The sequence below is a fragment of the Pimephales promelas genome, chromosome 5 (genome assembly GCF_988280905.1).
Source record: "Pimephales promelas chromosome 5, fPimPro1.hap1.1, whole genome shotgun sequence".
Taxonomy (NCBI): domain Eukaryota; kingdom Metazoa; phylum Chordata; class Actinopteri; order Cypriniformes; family Leuciscidae; genus Pimephales; species Pimephales promelas.
The window spans coordinates 43,425,784-43,446,939 of record NC_142773.1 but is presented as its reverse complement, the minus strand read 5'-3'; the positions used below and the strand labels follow the sequence as shown (position 1 = coordinate 43,446,939).

General features: G+C 40.1%; 1 protein-coding gene across 5 annotated transcripts in view; it reads right to left on the bottom strand.

Moving 5' to 3' along the window:
* Positions 1-21,156, bottom strand: part of LOC120471340 (receptor-type tyrosine-protein phosphatase mu) — a 231,231-nt gene that overhangs the window by 77,952 nt on the left and 132,123 nt on the right. For 3 of the 5 annotated variants that reach the window (XM_089131628.1, XM_089131629.1, XM_089131632.1), the window contains exons 12-16: positions 16,247-16,523; positions 12,997-13,033; positions 12,632-12,706; positions 12,083-12,218; positions 9,122-9,151 (exon numbers count right to left, since the gene is read on the bottom strand). In XM_089131628.1, the coding sequence (XP_088987754.1) occupies positions 9,122-9,151; positions 12,083-12,218; positions 12,632-12,706; positions 12,997-13,033; positions 16,247-16,523 (555 nt within the window). The remainder of the gene's footprint in view (positions 1-9,121; positions 9,152-12,082; positions 12,219-12,631; positions 12,707-12,996; positions 13,034-16,246; positions 16,524-21,156) is intronic. The other 2 variants (XM_089131630.1, XM_089131631.1) reach the window with 1 other exon arrangement.

Sequence of the window (21,156 nt, the reverse complement as noted above, 5' to 3'; positions counted from 1 at the left end):
TGTTCACGTTTCGCTGATGTCAGTTCAATATATTTGTCGGACAAAAGGCTGGGCTAGAATGAATCATTTTGAGCAGTTCACTGAAAAGAGTCGTTCTATTCGATTCTCAAAACCTTCGTCCGACGAACCGCTGCGATTTTAAGTTATTATTCAATGTTCACGTTTCGCTGATGTCAGTTCAATATATTTGTCGGACAAAAGGCTGGGCTAGAATGAATCATTTTGAGCAGTTCACTGAAAAGAGTCGTTCTATTCGATTCTCAAACCTTTTATCCGACGAACCGCTGCGATTTTAAGTTATTATTCAATGTTCACGTTTCGCTGATGTCAGTTCAATATATTTGTCGGACAAAAGGCTGGGCTAGAATAAATCATTTTGAGCTGTTCACTGAAAAGATTCGTCCTATTCGATTCTCAAACCTTTTATCCGACGAACCGCTGCGATTTTAAGTTATTATTCAATGTTCACGTTTCGCTGATGTCAGTTCAATATATTTGTCGGACAAAAGGCTGGGCTAGAAAGAATCATTTTGAGCAGTTCACTGAAAAGAGTCGTTCTATTCGATTCTCAAAACCTTCGTCCGACGAACCGCTGCGATTTTAAGTTATTATTCAATGATCACGTTTGCTGATGTCAGTTCAATATACTTGTCGGACAAAAGGCTGGGCTAGAATGAATCATTTTGAGCAGTTCACTGAAAAGATTCGTTCTATTCGATTCTCAAAACCTTCGCTCAACGAACCGCTGCGATTTTAAAGTTATTATTCAATGTTCACGTTTCGCTGATGTCAGTTCAATATATTTGTCAGACAAAAGGCGGGCTAGAACGAATCATTTAGAGCAGTTCACTGAAAAGATTCGATCTATTCGATTCTCAAAGCCTTCGTCCGACGAACCGCTGCGATTTTAAGTTATTATTTCAATGTTCACGTTTGCTGATGTCAGTTCAATATACTTGTCAGACAAAAGGCGGGCTAGAACGAATCATTTTGAGCAGTTCACTGTAAAAGAGTCGTTCTATTCGATTCTCAAAACCTTCGTCTGACGAACCGCTGCCATTTTAAGTTATTATTCAATGTTCACGTTTGCTGATGTCAGTTCAATATACTTGTCGGACAAAAGGCGGGCTAGAACGAATCATTTTGAGCAGTTCACTGTAAAAGAGTCGTTCTATTCGATTCTCAAAACCTTCGTCCGACGAACCGCTGCCATTTTAAGTTATTATTCAATGATCACGTTTGCTGATGTCAGTTCAATATACTTGTCAGACAAAAGGCGGGCTAGAACGAATCATTTTGAGCAGTTCACTGTAAAAGAGTCGTTCTATTCGATTCTCAAAACCTTCGTCCGACGAACCGCTGCCATTTTAAGTTATTATTCAATGATCACGTTTCGCTGATGTCAGTTCAATATACTTGTCAGACAAAAGGCGGGCTAGAACGAATCATTTTGAGCAGTTCACTGTAAAAGAGTCGTTCTATTCGATTCTCAAAGCCTTCGTCCGACGAACCGCTGCGATTTTAAGTTATTATTTCAATGTTCACGTTTGCTGATGTCAGTTCAATATACTTGTCAGACAAAAGGCGGGCTAGAACGAATCATTTTGAGCAGTTCACTGTAAAAGAGTCGTTCTATTCGATTCTCAAAACCTTCGTCCGACGAACCGCTGCCATTTTAAGTTATTATTCAATGTTCACGTTTGCTGATGTCAGTTCAATATACTTGTCGGACAAAAGGCGGGCTAGAACGAATCATTTTGAGCAGTTCACTGTAAAAGAGTCGTTCTATTCGATTCTCAAAACCTTCGTCCGACGAACCGCTGCCATTTTAAGTTATTATTCAATGTTCACGTTTCGCTGATGTCAGTTCAATATATTTGTCGGACAAAAAACTGGGCTAGAACGAATCATTTAGAGCAGTTCACTGAAAAGATTCGTTCTATTCGATTCTCAAAACCTTCATCCGACGAACCGCTGCGATTTTAAGTTATTATTTCAATGTTCACGTTTCGCTGATGTCAGTTCAATATATTTGTCAGACAAAAGGCTGAGCTAGAACGAATCATTTTGAGCAGTTCACTGAAAAGAGTCGTTCTATTCGATTCTCAAAACCTTCGTCCGACGAACCGCTGCGATTTTAAGTTATTATTCAATGTTCACGTTTCGCTGATGTCAGTTCAATATATTTGTTGGACAAAAGGCTGGGCTAGAATGAATCATTTTGAGCAGTTCACTGAAAACATTCGTTCTATTCGATTCTCAAAACCTTCGTCCGACGAACCGCTGCCATTTTAAGTTATTATTCAATGTTCACGTTTCGCTGATGTCAGTTCAATATATTTGTCGGACAAAAAACTGGGCTAGAACGAATCATTTAGAGCAGTTCACTGAAAAGATTCGTTCTATTCGATTCTCAAAACCTTCATCCGACGAACCGCTGCGATTTTAAGTTATTATTTCAATGTTCACGTTTCGCTGATGTCAGTTCAATATATTTGTCGGACAAAAGGCTGAGCTAGAACGAATCATTTTGAGCAGTTCACTGAAAAGAGTCGTTCTATTCGATTCTCAAAGCCTTCGTCCGACGAACCGCTGCGATTTTAAGTTATTATTTTAATGTTCACGTTTCGCTGATGTCAGTTCAATATATTTGTCAGACAAAAGGCTGGGCTAGAATGAATCATTTTGAGCAGTTCACTGAAAAGAGTCGTTCTATTCGATTCTCAAAACCTTCATCCGACGAACCGCTACGATTTTAAGTTATTATTCAATGTTCACGTTTCGCTGATGTCAGTTCAATATACTTGTCGGACAAAAGGCTGAGCTAGAACGAATCATTTTGAGCAGTTCACTGAAAAGATTCGTTCTATTTGATTCTCAAAACCTTCATCCGGCGAACCGCTGCGATTTTAAGTTGTTATTCAATGATCACGTTTGCTGATGTCAGTTCAATATACTTGTCAGACAAAAGGCGGGCTAGAACGAATCATTTAGAGCAGTTCACTGAAAAGATTCGATCTATTCGATTCTCAAAACCTTCGTCTGATGAATTGCTGCGATTTTAAGTCATTATTCAATGTTCACGTTTCGCTGATGTCAGTTCAATATATTTGTCGGACAAAAGGCTGGGCTAGAATGAATCATTTTGAGCAGTTCACTGAAAAGAGTCGTTCTATTCGATTCTCAAAACCTTCGTCCGACGAACCGCTGCGATTTTAAGTTATTATTCAATGTTCACGTTTCGCTGATGTCAGTTCAATATATTTGTCAGACAAAAGGCTGGGCTAGAATGAATCATTTTGAGCAGTTCACTGAAAAGATTCGTCCTATTCGATTCTCAAACCTTTTATCCGACGAACCGCTGCAATTTTAAGTTATTATTCAATGTTCGTTTCGCTGATGTCAGTTCAATATATTTGTCAGACAAAAGGCTGGGCTAGAATAAATCATTTTGAGCTGTTCACTGAAAAGATTCGTCCTATTCGATTCTCAAACCTTTTATCCGACGAACCGCTGCAATTTTAAGTTATTATTTCAATGTTCACGTTTCGCTGATGTCAGTTCAATATATTTGTCGGACAAAAGGCTGGGCTAGAAAGAATCATTTTGAGCAGTTCACTGAAAAGAGTCGTTCTATTCGATTCTCAAAACCTTCGTCCGACGAACCGCTGCGATTTTAAGTTATTATTCAATGATCACGTTTGCTGATGTCAGTTCAATATACTTGTCGGACAAAAGGCTGGGCTAGAATGAATCATTTTGAGCAGTTCACTGAAAAGATTCGTTCTATTCGATTCTCAAAACCTTCGCTCAACGAACCGCTGCGATTTTAAAGTTATTATTCAATGTTCACGTTTCGCTGATGTCAGTTCAATATATTTGTCGGACAAAAAACTGGGCTAGAACGAATCATTTAGAGCAGTTCACTGAAAAGATTCGTTCTATTCGATTCTCAAAACCTTCATCCGACGAACCGCTACGATTTTAAGTTATTATTTCAATGTTCACGTTTCGCTGATGTCAGTTCAATATATTTGTCAGACAAAAGGCTGAGCTAGAACGAATCATTTTGAGCAGTTCACTGAAAAGAGTCGTTCTATTCGATTCTCAAAACCTTCGTCCGACGAACCGCTGCGATTTTAAGTTATTATTCAATGTTCACGTTTCGCTGATGTCAGTTCAATATATTTGTCGGACAAAAGGCTGGGCTAGAATGAATCATTTTGAGCAGTTCACTGAAAAGAGTCGTTCTATTCGATTCTCAAAACCTTCGTCCGACGAACCGCTGCGATTTTAAGTTATTATTCAATGTTCACGTTTCGCTGATGTCAGTTCAATATATTTGTCGGACAAAAGGCTGGGCTAGAATGAATCATTTTGAGCAGTTCACTGAAAAGAGTCGTTCTATTCGATTCTCAAACCTTTTATCCGACGAACCGCTGCGATTTTAAGTTATTATTCAATGTTCACGTTTCGCTGATGTCAGTTCAATATATTTGTCGGACAAAAGGCTGGGCTAGAATAAATCATTTTGAGCTGTTCACTGAAAAGATTCGTCCTATTCGATTCTCAAACCTTTTATCCGACGAACCGCTGCGATTTTAAGTTATTATTCAATGTTCACGTTTCGCTGATGTCAGTTCAATATATTTGTCGGACAAAAGGCTGGGCTAGAAAGAATCATTTTGAGCAGTTCACTGAAAAGAGTCGTTCTATTCGATTCTCAAAACCTTCGTCCGACGAACCGCTGCGATTTTAAGTTATTATTCAATGATCACGTTTGCTGATGTCAGTTCAATATACTTGTCGGACAAAAGGCTGGGCTAGAATGAATCATTTTGAGCAGTTCACTGAAAAGATTCGTTCTATTCGATTCTCAAAACCTTCGCTCAACGAACCGCTGCGATTTTAAAGTTATTATTCAATGTTCACGTTTCGCTGATGTCAGTTCAATATATTTGTCAGACAAAAGGCGGGCTAGAACGAATCATTTAGAGCAGTTCACTGAAAAGATTCGATCTATTCGATTCTCAAAGCCTTCGTCCGACGAACCGCTGCGATTTTAAGTTATTATTTCAATGTTCACGTTTGCTGATGTCAGTTCAATATACTTGTCAGACAAAAGGCGGGCTAGAACGAATCATTTTGAGCAGTTCACTGTAAAAGAGTCGTTCTATTCGATTCTCAAAACCTTCGTCTGACGAACCGCTGCCATTTTAAGTTATTATTCAATGTTCACGTTTGCTGATGTCAGTTCAATATACTTGTCGGACAAAAGGCGGGCTAGAACGAATCATTTTGAGCAGTTCACTGTAAAAGAGTCGTTCTATTCGATTCTCAAAACCTTCGTCCGACGAACCGCTGCCATTTTAAGTTATTATTCAATGATCACGTTTGCTGATGTCAGTTCAATATACTTGTCAGACAAAAGGCGGGCTAGAACGAATCATTTTGAGCAGTTCACTGTAAAAGAGTCGTTCTATTCGATTCTCAAAACCTTCGTCCGACGAACCGCTGCCATTTTAAGTTATTATTCAATGATCACGTTTCGCTGATGTCAGTTCAATATACTTGTCAGACAAAAGGCGGGCTAGAACGAATCATTTTGAGCAGTTCACTGTAAAAGAGTCGTTCTATTCGATTCTCAAAGCCTTCGTCCGACGAACCGCTGCGATTTTAAGTTATTATTTCAATGTTCACGTTTGCTGATGTCAGTTCAATATACTTGTCAGACAAAAGGCGGGCTAGAACGAATCATTTTGAGCAGTTCACTGTAAAAGAGTCGTTCTATTCGATTCTCAAAACCTTCGTCCGACGAACCGCTGCCATTTTAAGTTATTATTCAATGATCACGTTTGCTGATGTCAGTTCAATATACTTGTCAGACAAAAGGCGGGCTAGAACGAATCATTTTGAGCAGTTCACTGTAAAAGAGTCGTTCTATTCGATTCTCAAAACCTTCGTCCGACGAACCGCTGCCATTTTAAGTTATTATTCAATGATCACGTTTCGCTGATGTCAGTTCAATATACTTGTCAGACAAAAGGCGGGCTAGAACGAATCATTTTGAGCAGTTCACTGTAAAAGAGTCGTTCTATTCGATTCTCAAAGCCTTCGTCCGACGAACCGCTGCGATTTTAAGTTATTATTTCAATGTTCACGTTTGCTGATGTCAGTTCAATATACTTGTCAGACAAAAGGCGGGCTAGAACGAATCATTTTGAGCAGTTCACTGTAAAAGAGTCGTTCTATTCGATTCTCAAAGCCTTCGTCCGACGAACCGCTGCGATTTTAAGTTATTATTTCAATGTTCACGTTTGCTGATGTCAGTTCAATATACTTGTCGGACAAAAGGCGGGCTAGAACGAATCATTTTGAGCAGTTCACTGTAAAAGAGTCGTTCTATTCGATTCTCAAAACCTTCGTCCGACGAACCGCTACGATTTTAAGTTATTATTCAATGTTCACGTTTCGCTGATGTCAGTTCAATATATTTGTCGGACAAAAGGCTGAGCTAGAACGAATCATTTTGAGCAGTTCACTGAAAAGATTCGTTCATGAATCGTTCCATCCGTCTCTCTTTATTGAGCCGCTTTCTGTTGCAACTTTTATTGCACATTCGGACCGGGTGAAATATCCTCGAGGCTCTCGGTCTGCCACACTATGAGTGTGTTGTTACGCTCTCGACCTGTCACACTTTGAGTGTGTGTTGATGGGCTCCTCGGGGACACGGCTGACAGGAGAGGTGAAACTGTCCGGCGTATTGATGACATGACAGAAGCAGGAGCATTATAAAGCTGAATCCTGCACCAATCCTGAGCCTGTACACCGGCGAACACACACACACGTCAATCATCCGCTCGAGTGGAAGCGCAGGAGGACATCAGAGTGTGTCTGAGAGCCGGTCCGGAGACGAGAACACACTCTGAAGATCCTAATGACTGACAACAGCACACTTATGATTGACACTCTCACTGCCATGTTGAATCAATACTGGACTGGAAGAAACTTGGCTGAATGTGTGTGTGTGTGAGAGTGTGTTATTTCTAAATAATCAGGGATGGAAGTCATGAGAAATCGATTAATTCCTGATTTATTCCCTACTTCCCGTCACCAGTATGCTAAGTAAATAATTAGCTGATATTTTAGTTTACTACATTAGTTAGCATTTGGATATTGTGACATCTGTGACATCACACATGCAAATACATTTGCATATGCCCGCCTCCAGAGCAAGAATTGGAGCAACATTATCGTACTATAGGCCCCGCCCACTGGTGTTCAGTATCTTAAAGGGACAGTTCACTTTGAAATTAATTTTTTTAATGTTTTATCTTACCTCAAGATGTTTCCACAGTATTTTCAATTTTGTCATTTTTCGCTCAAACCGTTGTTGTCTATCAGTCATACACTGGAGGCTAAGGGGGTCCACCAAAGAGCAGCACAGAGAAGTCCAGATTAAACATGATTTAATGACTCGTAAATGTAAGAACACACTGATGGCCTAAGACACGAAACGAGCGGTTTGTGTGAGAAAACCAACAGTATTTATATCGTTTTTACCTCGTGTAATCACAGTGATCTGAATCAGTTGTTCAATGTCCAACTGAACCGAACTGAATCAGTTCAATGTTACGCCGGAAGTGATCGCTCGCGTGTGACGTCACTCAATATTTACACGGAGATTTCGGAAGTTTGACCTTTTACTAAACATATTTAGATATCCCGAAATCATCTTCCATTGCGGTTTCCCGTATATCTAAATATGTTTAGTGAAAGTATCTCTGTATAAACAAAGAGTGATGTCGGCGCGCGAGCGATCACTTCCAGACCGAAGCGCCTGTGCCGTCAGTGGCTGTGATTACACGAGGTAAAAACGATATAAATACTGTTGGTTTTCTCACAGAAACCGCTCGTTTCGTGTCTTAGGCCATCAGTGTGTACTTACATTTACCAGTCATTAAATCACAGTGTTGTAGTCGAGTCGAGTCCGAGACCAGAGATCAGTGAGGGTTGATTACTTAATTTACTTTAATTTACTTAGAGAAATCCTTTTTTTTTTTACTGAATTTACTTAGAGTTTAATAAATATGATCAGTTTAGGGTAAAAAGGCCACATAGTAGGTGGTGTTAAAAGTAATTTTATTACAGTTTGTCATGCGCAGTTGCGCACTAGAAAATCACCAATCACTGGGCGTGTCAATCAATTTAAAGAAATATTTTATTAACAAACATTAATAATCATGAAAAATATTTTTAATTGAACTCGAGTGGACTCGGGAACAAGTCCGAGTCCTAAAAAAAAAAATGTTCGAGTACGAGTCAATTCCGAGTCCAAATGCACACGAGTCCATGACAAGACCAAGACCATTAAAATATGGACTCGAGTCCGAGACGAGTCCGAGTCTCGAGTACTACAACACTGTTAAATCATGTTTAATTTGGACTTTGGTGGACCCCCTTAGCCTCCAGTGTATGACTGATACACAACAACGGTTTGAGCGAAAAATGTCAAAATTCAAAATACCTACATCTCGGATGCCCTTGAGGTCAGATAAAACATATCAAACATTAATTTCAAAGTGAACTATCCCTTTAAAGCCTCACACTGATACAGTATACAGACGTGTGTTCAGATTATAATGATTAGCAGAGCAGAATAAACGAGCATTTTGGGAAGTGGTTTTAAACACAAACCAGTTCTCGATTCCCGCCTCTAAACATGACAGACAGACAGAGCGAGCATCCATTAAACACGTGAACATATTAGGATGATGGGCTTCATTTGCATGCAAAAAACACCAACCATGCAGGAACGCGACATAAGCGTGTAGTGATTAATGCTTATGGAGCGATGATGATGATTTATGAGATGAAGGGTTATTTTCCCTGTGCTGGGCAAGACAAGGAGAATCATCCTCGGGAAAGTTTTTATTCCAGTTATATCTACGAGTAAAGTGATCTATAATGATAAATCCACATCACGGCTCTGATTGGAGGAGGTACAGCATTCACAGACAGGCAACATTCGCTCATAATATCACAAACAATCTGAGGCCGAGTGTCGTGTGTGGATGCGAGCGCACGGGTCAGTCATGCAGGTGTCAGGTGTTTTACTTACAGGTAGTAAGTGTAGGACTGATAGGTTCTCCTGCCCAGTGGGGTGGTGGAGGGGTTTAAGCAGTGGAGGGGGATGAAGATGGAAGGAAAGAAAAAGTAAAAAATATTAATGTTTGAAAACGATATATAAAATGAACACAAGCAGACATGGTGGCATACGTGTGTGTGTGTGTGTGAGAGAGAGAGCGATTCCTGGCATGCATGATGTTTATAACAGTTTTTTTTATTCGCTTTGGTACTATTTTCTTAGTACAAAAATCCAAAGTGATCACACTCGTAACGCAGCTCGTCATCCTTTCAAAACCTGATCAGTCATTAAACACAAGATTATTGTAATATGTAATGTAATCACTGAAACACTTCTTTCAGTTTAGTACTTTTAACAATCAGTTCATCCAACAGCAAACAATGCGAGATACATGTTTCAAATCGGCCTGAAATGAATATGCTATAAAAGACAGATTACACAGTTTTACTGTGACATTAGGCAATACACTTACAGTATCAACATTTACATAATCTATAATTTCCAAATATCCATCAGATGCAAAAGCCTCTAAGTGCCATTTGAAATTTTCTTCTAGAATGATCATTTTTATCAAGTTTGTATATTTAAGTTCAGTGATTTCACTTAAATGACAATGATAATTACCTATTAATTGTTATTTAAGTGAAATTACTGAACTGAAATATACAAGTTTGATAAAAAATCATCATTCAAGAAGAAAATTTCAAATGGCATTTAGAGGCTTTTGCATCTGAACTCTGAAGGATCAATGAAGACATCCTCTACAATCATTTAGGCAAATTATAGTTTTTATTTTTCAGATATAATTGTAACATAGGTATACTTTCTATAATTAAATGTAACTAAATGAGAACAAAACATAAACAATTGTGGTTACCACTATGTGAAATCAATTAGCTACAGTAATTTACTGTAAATACTCAAAATCCATATACTGTATATTGCTGAAATGAAAATCTATAGGTTTACCAAATGATTACATAATTGATTAACCATTAAGATCTGTTGGATTAAATAATAGACAAAAAGTATTAAACTGAACAAAATCAAAAGAGCTTTACTGTGAATGAAACAATAATGTAGCCTAGATGAAACACTTATTTTGTGTTGTGCAACTTTGTGATTGTGTGAATTGTACTAACACACATGATGAAATGAGTGAATAAAGTGCACTTTTGATGATCTGATGTGATATTAGCACTAAGAGTTTTGAAAATAGTACCAAAGCGAATAAAAAAAACTGTAACACAAACCTGAACGCTGAACCCATCAGCCCATATCTAGACGTCCACTGCCTTATACTCTACACACACACACACACACACACACACACACACTTGATTTTTTTGTCTGGATGAACCCAAAATATTAAGACTACAACCAGTCAAAAGTTGTTCTGCTCCTCAAAGCTGCGGTTATCTGATCTAATATAATGTAATATTATTATAATGTAAATCATCTGTTATGTGAATATACAGGAAAGTGTCATTTATTCCTGTGATTTTCTGCATCGTTAATCCTAATCATTATAAACTCTCCAAGTAAACATTCATAAGCGCATTAAAAAGGACAATGTGGTACACTGTGCATTAGCTAAGAAAGCAGCATTAATTGTCCTCGCTGTAATTAGACGAATATGCACAAACACGAGCGGCGGCACGCGTCCCTTCTAATCCAATTCAGCAAATCAAACCAAATACATGCAAGAGATTCAATCACACACGTTCATTTGATTAAGCGATATTGAAGCGGATTCAATCAAGAGAATCCGTGTGTGTGTGTGTGTGTGTGATAAAGCCCGTCTCTCCATGCAAACGATCGACACTGAGAAACCAGCGCTTCTCAACCTTTCTTATTGTCTTTATATTTTAGTGTTTTGTAGCATTTTATTGAGTGAATGACCCTTAATGACGTCATAAATCCTCCTTCATATTCATGATTATGAATGTGTGTCCGTCTTATGCACAGCCCTTCCAGTAAAGTTGATTGATTGATTGATATATGTGCGTACAGGCGTATGAGTGTGTGCCACAATCACCGATCTACTGAGATTTCTGGATCAGAGGTCAGAGGTCACATAACAGCGCTTATCAACATAATTAGATTAATAATTCAGAGTTTATAGATGTGTGGATGAGGCGGATTAAAGGTCAGAAAGAAAATCTATTATTAAAATCTGCAGTTTCCCCGATCCGAAGATGGACTCGCTCGCTCCTCATGAATATCTAACAATGAGCTAAACAATTATTACAATATTTATTAGTCTTTATCGACATTATTTGATTAAAAAATATGCTAATTGAAATAAATCTGAAATAAAATCAAATATAAATAACCAAACAAAAATGGGAAAAGTTGAAGCACTAAAATCATTAACTGGAAATAAAAACTGAAACTGAAATATAAATATAAATAAATTAAAGAAATAGAAATAAATGAAACCTAAAAAGAAATATATATATATATATATACTGTATATATAGACCATTTCACAAGATGTAAACAACACTGGTCCAGAAGCACTTCCTGTTTCAGTTTTTTAACACTACATAAAAGCTGGGATAAAATATAAAACTGAATCAAAAAGTTAAACAAACATCTTTAAGATGTGAAATAAAGAAAACAGTTACAAACTGAAACAGGAAGTGCTTCTGGACCAGTGTTGCGAAATGGTCTATAAAAAGAAGAAAAAAGCACACAATGAAATGACTAAAAATCAAACTAAAATGTACAGAAAAATAAAACATATTAAAACTACAATTAAATAAAAAGAAATAAAATAAGACTGGCATTACTCCCCAAAACTAATTTCACTCATTTAAGCGGAGATCAGTCAGTCACGCGTGTCTTCAGTGCCGTGTGTGTGTGTGTGTGTGTGTGTGTGTGTGTGTGTGTGTGTGTGTGTGTGTGTGTGTGTGTGTGTGAGGCGCTCACCGTTTCTTCATGAGCAGCACGACGCCGAGGAAGATGATGACGAAGAGCAGTATCCCCGCGATGACCCCTGCGATCTTCACCGTGTGGTCGGTCTGTTTCTCCGGCTCCACCGCGTTTGGTTTGTGCGTCGCTAACCCTGAGGTCAAAGGTCAAACACACAATGCTTTAAAGGTGCCGTGTGTAATTTTTAGTGCATCTAGTGGTGAGTTTTGGAACTGCACCCAACAGAAGTTAAGGTGGCCGACAGGAAGTGATGTCGTCAACAGAGAGTCCCGGTTAAACGATGAGGTTTCTTTAAAAAGATAAATTAAGGAATTATGTTTACTTAATTATTCAGTAAAATGATGTTATTGTGAATATTATTGAGACTTGTTCATCATATTAGCAATCATCATAAAGTAGATAAACACTCTAAACTCGCTTAAACACTCTAAAGTGATCCTGAGAGCTAACGTAATGGGAACATTAGCGAAACATCCGTAGAAGATATTTTAGTTATTATCTGGGAACACACACACACACACACACACACGTGAGTAAGTGTCTGACCTGTTAGCTGTTTGTCTCCAGCGGCCGGAGCGATGCGAACGTAAGGAGTCGTGAGTTGAGTCACCAAGATAGCAGCTGGAAGATCAAGATACACACACACACATGCGGAGAAGGAGAGGGAATTAGTGAGTGTGTGTGTGTGTGTGTGTGTGAGTCAGTAAATCATCAAGCTGATAAACATGCAGTAACTCCAGTGAGATCTAGTCTTGTGTTTCTCTTTCTTTATCCCGGGTTAGTAATTAACTCTGGGTTAATGTTCTCATTTGCATATTCAGCAGGTTAACAGCGTGACTGGACGAGAGACTGAAACACAATGCGGATTACATGCAAAATATCATTTTGTTTGCATAAATCAGAACATCTACCTTTGGTAGCGACACGAACACAGTCGATCTTCGTCTCCTGGAGAAAAGAAGATAAAAACATCAAATATTTCAGTACATCAATTTAAAAAATAATTATTTATTATTTATTAATTATTATTTATTAAAAAAAAATATTTATTGAATTTTCTGATGACACAAATCAGAATTATATTATTATATTCATATTTATATCATTATCATCATCATTGAAAATAATAAATGTTTAAATATCAATTTATTATAAAGTAAGTTTTTTATTTTTAATCATTAGATTAATGATAATAATTAGTTCTGTCAAATTGATTAATCCCGATTAATTGCATCTAACATAAAAGTGTAGATACAGATATAAGTGTGTTATAGTTATAATAATAATTTATTATAATGCTATTTTATTATTATTTAATAATGATAATAATAATACCTATTAAAATTATTACAATAATTCTATAATCATCATAACGAATGAGGGATGTTAATCCACTGGCAGTCCAACAGAAAGCAAGTGTGTGAGGCTGCAGTGGTGCGTAACACACACTCAGTCAGCAGAACACACACACACACAGACGGATTTGCTGATTTATTAAATCTGTTTTTATTCCCGCTGAGCAGATGCAGCATCACAAGTGTGTGTGAGACGAAGGCTGTGTGTGAGCGTTCAGGGGCCGAACACCTGGAACACGACTCGCTTTATCGCTCGCAATCAAACTAATGTCTCGAGCTGCACACACACACACACACACACACCATTCTGCTTTATTACTGCTGGTCTGTTTAACATGCCGACACACTGCTAATGCATTTCCAAAGACTGCTGGATCTCCGCTAGGGTTTTCTAATCTTAAAGGCGTCCTAATGCGCTATTCACATGATGGAGAATAAGACTCTGATGAGTGTGTGTGTGTGTGGAAATACCCCACAGATATTTTACATATCATGTTAAAATGGTCACTTTTTGATATGAGTATCTTTTCATGATAATCTATAAATTGTGCTCTGGGGGGCGGGGTTTATGTAAATGAGTGTTTGTGATGTCACTAACCCGTGTGTAGTTCTACCAGCCGTTTGTTGTAGTCCTTAAAAAGTGGTTTCTGTAATAATAAATCTCTCTTTGCTTTGAGCGTTGAGCGTCGTAACTTTGCAGATGTTGTTTACGCTCAAACTGCAACATCACACACTGACTACACACACTTAAACACACACACACGTCCTCATATTCCTGCTGGTGTTTTATGCATACCAACACACTGCTAGTTTCAAAACACTCCTGGATCTTTCAAACTTTGCTAGAGTTTCCTAATCTGAAACACACACACACTTACACCCGAACGCACGCTAAGACTTTTAACCTGAGTCGCAGAAACAAACACTCATTTGCTATTACAAAGCGAGCGGACAGGAATGTGCGTTTAGCGTCGGCACCGAGCGACAGTAACAGCGCGAGTCCTGATTCAATGAATAACAGGTCTTGAATAGGCAGGAACGAGGGCCGTCTCGGTAAGTGCCTGTCTGGATCCATCAGGGAGGCTAAAACACAGATCCTCACACAATTAGGACATCAATTACATCCAGCGGCTCTTCCGCGGCCTTTCAGAGCCGTCAATCTAGACGCGCGCTTTCTTTAAAAGCACCGCGAGAGGTGAGAGAGAGCGAGACGCATTAAACCAAAGTGAGTTAATGCGAGCGGTGGGCGTCTCCGGCGTGTGTGACACTCAAAAGTGTCTTTCAGAAGTGTTTTTCTGCGCGATTACAGGCAAAGCGGCTCCCTGGCGCGCGCGTTTGAGGAGGCTCGTCGAGGAGTCCGAAGGGATCCTATTCACCTCCATTCTCTTTCTTACCCACAATTACCTCCGGCCGCATCGAGAGCCACTCGACGTGTGTGATATCTGTGAGTCCTCACACTCTTCTGTGTCTCCCAAAGGGACTGAAATTAACACTCAACAAGCGCCAAACGCAAGTGAAAAATTGGCGTTGGTGCCGAAGTAAATAAAGCCAGTTGTACGGTGGCTTTCTTTGGAAATGCAACACTGATAAAATATATATGTATATGTATTATCTTATTCTATATTCTATCTTATTCTTATTCTATGTTTAGATATTTGTACTGGAAAATACTAAGGAAGAAAATGAGTGCATGTCAACATACCTAGATGGACTCAATCATTTTATCTCTTAAAACTCATGTTTGATCTCCAAAATGACATATTTACGCTTTCTTTCCTTCGTGTCTTAAAATATCTTGAATGTAACTCGACACTCTCGCCTAATTTACTATGCGCGGTTCTATGAATATGCAAATGAGCCCCGCCTTCACTCTCAAAATATCTTGACTGTAACTCGACACCCTCGCCTCATTTACTATGCGCGGTTCTATGAATATGCAAATGAGCCCCGCCTTCACTCTCAAAATATCTTGACTGTAACTCGACACTCTCGCCTAATTTACTATGCGCGGTTCTATGAATATGCAAGTGAGCCCCGCCTCCACTCTTAAAATATCTTGAATGTAACTCGACACCCTCGCCTCATTTACTATGCGCGGTTCTATGAATATGCAAATGAGCCCCGCCTCCACTCTCAAATTATCTTGACTGTAACTTGACACTCTCGCCTAATTGACTATGCACGGTTCTATGAATATGCAAATGAGCCCCGCCTTCACTCTCAAATTATCTTGACTGTAACTCGACACTCTCGCCTAATTGACTATGCACGGTTCTATGACTATGCAAATGAGCCCCGCCTTCACTCTCAAAATATCTTGACTGTAACTCGACACTCTCGCCTAATTTACTATGCGCGGTTCTATGAATATGCAAATGAGCCCCGCCTTCACTCTCAAAATATCTTGAATGTAACTCGACACTCTCGCCTAATTTACTATGCGCGGTTCTATGAATATGCAAGTGAGCCCCGCCTCCACTCTTAAAATATCTTGAATGTAACTCGACACCCTCGCCTCATTTACTATGTGCGGTTTTATGAATATGCAAATGAGCCCCGCCTCCACTCTCCACTTTAAAAAGGAAGATGGCGCTGGAAAGGGGCGGGGCTACAGTAGACACTAACCTGAGCTGACTCGACTATCATCACTACACACCCTGGAAAGCTGCTTTGAAACAATCTGTATTGTATTATGCAAATATAAGCGCAAGTCAGCTGTGAAAGTGGGCGGGGCTACAGACGCTCTATAGTATAAAGCACTACAGACTCAAACCTGACCTGACTCGTCTACATTGAGTATACACACCCCGTTGGCGGTGCTGACGGCCTGATAGTAGACGCTGTAGCTCTTGTGTGGCAGCAGCGGGGCGTTCCAGTACCCGCCGTAGGTCCGGTTATCCCCGACGGTGAAGGGCTGAGGCGACGGGACGCTGGCGGACGGGAACTCTGCGCCGTAGTAATAGCGAGAGTTCAGACCGCTGGCGTTCTGGTAGTGGACCGGCACCGGATAACAGCGGAGGATCTCAGCCTCACCACCTCGAGCTCTCCGTGGACGTTCCTCCTCAACAACCACCTGATACACACTGAGAGAGAGAGAGACTGCATTAAACACAAGGAAATGAGCCAGAAATATGTTTTCGGTAAGATAGAAAAAAATGATCAAAAGTGACATTAAAGACATTTATAATGTTACAACAGATTTATTTCACATAAATGCTGTTTTTTGAACTTTATATTTGTCAACGAATCCTGAAAAATACAATTGATCACAGTTTCCACGAAATTATGATTCATACAACGACTCAGTCGAGCGAATCACACAACGACTCAGTCGAGCGAATCATACAACGACTCAGTCGAGCAAATCATACGACTCAGTCGAGCGAATCATACAACGACTCAGTCGAGCGAATCGCACAACGACTCAGTCGAGCGAATCGAACAATGACTCAGTCGAGCGAATCATACAACGACTCAGTCGAGCGAATCGCACAACGACTCAGTCGAACGAATTGCACAACGACTCAGTCGAGCGAATCATACAACGACTCAGTCGAGCGAATCACACAACGACTCAGTCGAGCGAATCACACAACAACTCAGTCCAGCGAATCACACGACTCAGTCGAACGAATCATACAACGACTCAGTCGAGCGAATCATACAACGACTCAGTCAAGCGAATCACACAACGACTCAGTCGAGCGAATCACACAACGACTCAGTCGAGCAAATCATACGACTCAGTCGAGCGAATCACACAACGACTCAGTCGAGCGAATCATACAACGACTCAGTAGAGCGAATCACACAACGACTCAGTCGAGCGAATCATACAACGACTCAGTCGAGCGAATCATAGAATCATACAACGACTAAGTCGAGCGAATCATACGACTCAGTCGAGCAAATAATACGACTCAGTCGAGCGAATCATACAACGACTCAGTCGAGCGAATCATACGACTCAGTCGAGCGAATCATACGACTCAGTCGAGCGAATCATACAACGACTCACTTTTACAAGATTATTGCAGAATAAAAATAATGTTTCAGTCGTTCACTTCAAAACTAATTTGCCATTTCTTTGTAATTATTTGTGAAATTTACTAGCAATTTCTGAGTGAGTTTTTTTATCAAACTAATATGACTTATTCCACTATAACTTTCAGATTCATTGATTGTCTCTCTTTATAAAGTCTTTTTGAATCTTGGAAAACGAGACTGAGGAGGAACGTCGTGTTTTTGCACTGATATATAACATACTTCTGTTAGAAAATAAGGACGTGTTTGCAGAATCTTATTGACAAGTCCGTGGCATTGGATCTATAACCGTATTCATCAGGATTCTCCATCTCTCCTTCCTTTCATCTGTGGCTCTCAGGCTTTATAAGAGGCTTCTATCATGAGCTCCTTCTCCAGATCCAATATTCCCCACAGCAGAGGAACAGGACCCCGGCGCGGCTTCATACATTAGCACTGCCACAACACACCACAACGCCCCTGTTTGCCTTTTAATCATTCATAGACTTAAAGGGCAAGCATCCTCTCACGCTCCCTGCAGAAAGTGCGTGTGTCGGGTTTGAGGGCGGGCCAGCGGAGCCCCGGAGCGCCAGGAGACTACGCTAACGCCAGCATCGATGCTAAGTGACCATGACAAAGAACAGGGATGTAAACAGGAGCCTGGTTTCATACACTGCACACACACTTTACTCCACGCAGCGGTGAACTGGAATCTCCAGACGCTGGTATTTAGAGATGGCAGAAAGAGAGCGGCTAGCGGCTAGCTGCTAGCGCAACAAATGTTGACTGATGCTAATCTGACCTTTGGGTTTCCAATCTGTAATAAAGTCTGCGGTTGCATGCGAAAGGTTATCTGTGAATATAAAAACTGGATTTATAAATATACTGTAGTTAATGAAGTTACAAACCTGCATACGGCCTGTGCTTTCCTGTGGTCTATCTATCTATCCACCCACCCATCCATATATTCATCCATCCTTCCATATATCCATCCATCCATATATCCATCCATCCATATATCCATCCACCCATCCATATATCCATCCATCCATCCACCCATCCATCCATCCATCCACCCATCCATCTATCCATCCATTCATCCATATATCCATCCATCCATCCATTTATCCATTCATCCATATATCCATCCATCCATCAATCTATCCATATATCAATCCATCCATCGATCCATCCATTTATCCATTCATCCATATATCCATCCATCCATCCATCCATCCACCCATCCATCCATCCACCCATCCATCCATCCATCCATCCATCCATATATCCATCCATCCATCCACCCATCCATCCATCCATCCACCCATCCATCTATCCATCCATTCATCCATATATCCATCCATCCATCCATTTATCCATTCATCCATATATCCATCCATCCATCAATCTATCCATATATCAATCCATCCATCGATCCATCCATTTATCCATTCATCCATATATCCATCCATCCATCCATCCATCCATCCATCCATCCATCCATCCATCCATCCATCCATCCATCCATCCACCCACCCATCCATCCATCCACCCATCCATCCATCCATCCATCCACCCATCCATATATCCATCCATCCGTCTATCCATCCACCCATCCATTCATCCATATATCCATCCATCCATCCATCAATCCATCCATATATCCATCCATCCATCCATATATCCATCCATCCATCCATCCATCCACCCATCCATTCATCCATATATCCATCCATCCATCCATCCACCCATCCATTCATCCATATATCCATCCATCCATCCATCCATATATCCATCCATCCATCAATCCATCCATATATCAATCCATCCATCCATCCACCCACCCATCAATCCATCCACCCATCCATATATCCATCCATCCATCCATCCATATATCCATCAATCCATCCATATATCAATCCATCCATCCATCCATCCATCCATTCATCCATTTATCCACCCACCCACCCATCAATATATCCATCAATCCATTCATATATCCATCCATTTATCCATTCATCCATATATCCATCCACCCATCCATATATCCATCCATCCACCCATCCATCCATCCATCCACCCATCCATATATCCATCCATCCATCCATCCACCCATCCATTCATCCATATATCCATCCATCCATCCATCCATATATCAATCCATCCATCCATCCATTCATCCATTTATCCACCCACCCATCCATATATCCATCCATCCATCCACCCATCCATTCATCCATATATCCATCCATCCATCCACCCATCCATATATCCATCCATTTATCCATTCATCCATATATCCATCCACCCATCCATCCATCCATATATCCATCCATCCACCCATCCATCCATCCATCCATCCATCCATATATCCATCCATCCATCCACCCATCCATCCATATATCAATCCATCCATCCATATATCCATCCACCCATCCATCCATATATCCATCCATCCATCCATCAATCCATCCATATATCCATCCATCCATTCATCCATATATTAATCCATCTATACCTATATCAATCCACACCTAAAAATCAATCCATCCATCCATCCATCCATCCATCCATATATCCACCCATTCATATATCCATCCACCCATCCAAATATCCATCCATCTATACCAATATCAGTCCACAACTAAAAACCAATCCATCCATAAATATCGTTCCAACCACCTATCCATCCATCCATTCCTAAATATCAATTCATCCATCCATCACACAAAAATGTCAGAGGGAGTGGCCTGTGTATCTTTCACCAATCAGATTACTAGCCAATCACACTCAGTCTTTACCTGTCAATCATTTAGCACATTTGTGGGGGTTTGAAGTGTAATATACAGTCAAAGAGTCATGGATGCCTCCAACATCAAAAAGGTGCTTCAACAAAACCCCCTCTCTCTCTCTCTCCCTCTCCCCCTCTCTCTCTCTCTCCCTCAGTTTGAGACGTCAGTTTCAGTTACGTCTGATATGTGTGAAATAGTCAGTGCAGAAATAAATTCTATGACACTCTTTGAATGATCTGCTCTGCTGCATGATAATACATTACCACCCTACGGCATGCTGGGTAAAGGTGATCTCTGCCAGCGCTTCAGTTTGGAGATGAAATATAATGTGATGAATTATTTAAGCCAATGAGAGACAGTGAAGGTGCAAGGGGAAGATAATTAGCACCAGATCTCACACTGAGGTCAAAGTTCAGAGGTCAAAGAGCAAATCACAGCCTCACTGCAGGTCTATCCTGATTACAGATGAACGAGAGAGAGATGTGTGTGTGTGTGTGTAAAATGCACTAACACTCTGGAAATATAAAACTTGATGACACACTAACAGAAATAATGAGATTTAGCATATGGGAATATAATATGAACAAGTGAAGTATGACGAAAGATGGCTCTGTTTACTTCCTGTCTCCTTCTGAAAAGCACAGAGCATTGGTCGAGCGCTTCGAGTGTGTTTGGGAAATGCCCCGCCCCTTTCCATAACCGCCAGTTTAACACACTACTAACTCAACCAGGCCCCGCCCCTTTATTCTGCGCATTAATTATTATAATGAGGAATATTGAGACGTGTCCGTTCCCGGGAGAAACTCGAGATACAATGGAGGCGTTCAGGAGTTCAGGAACACTGACTCTGATATAGAGGAGAACTCCTGGAGGGACTTGAACTGTAGAGGGTTACCGATGG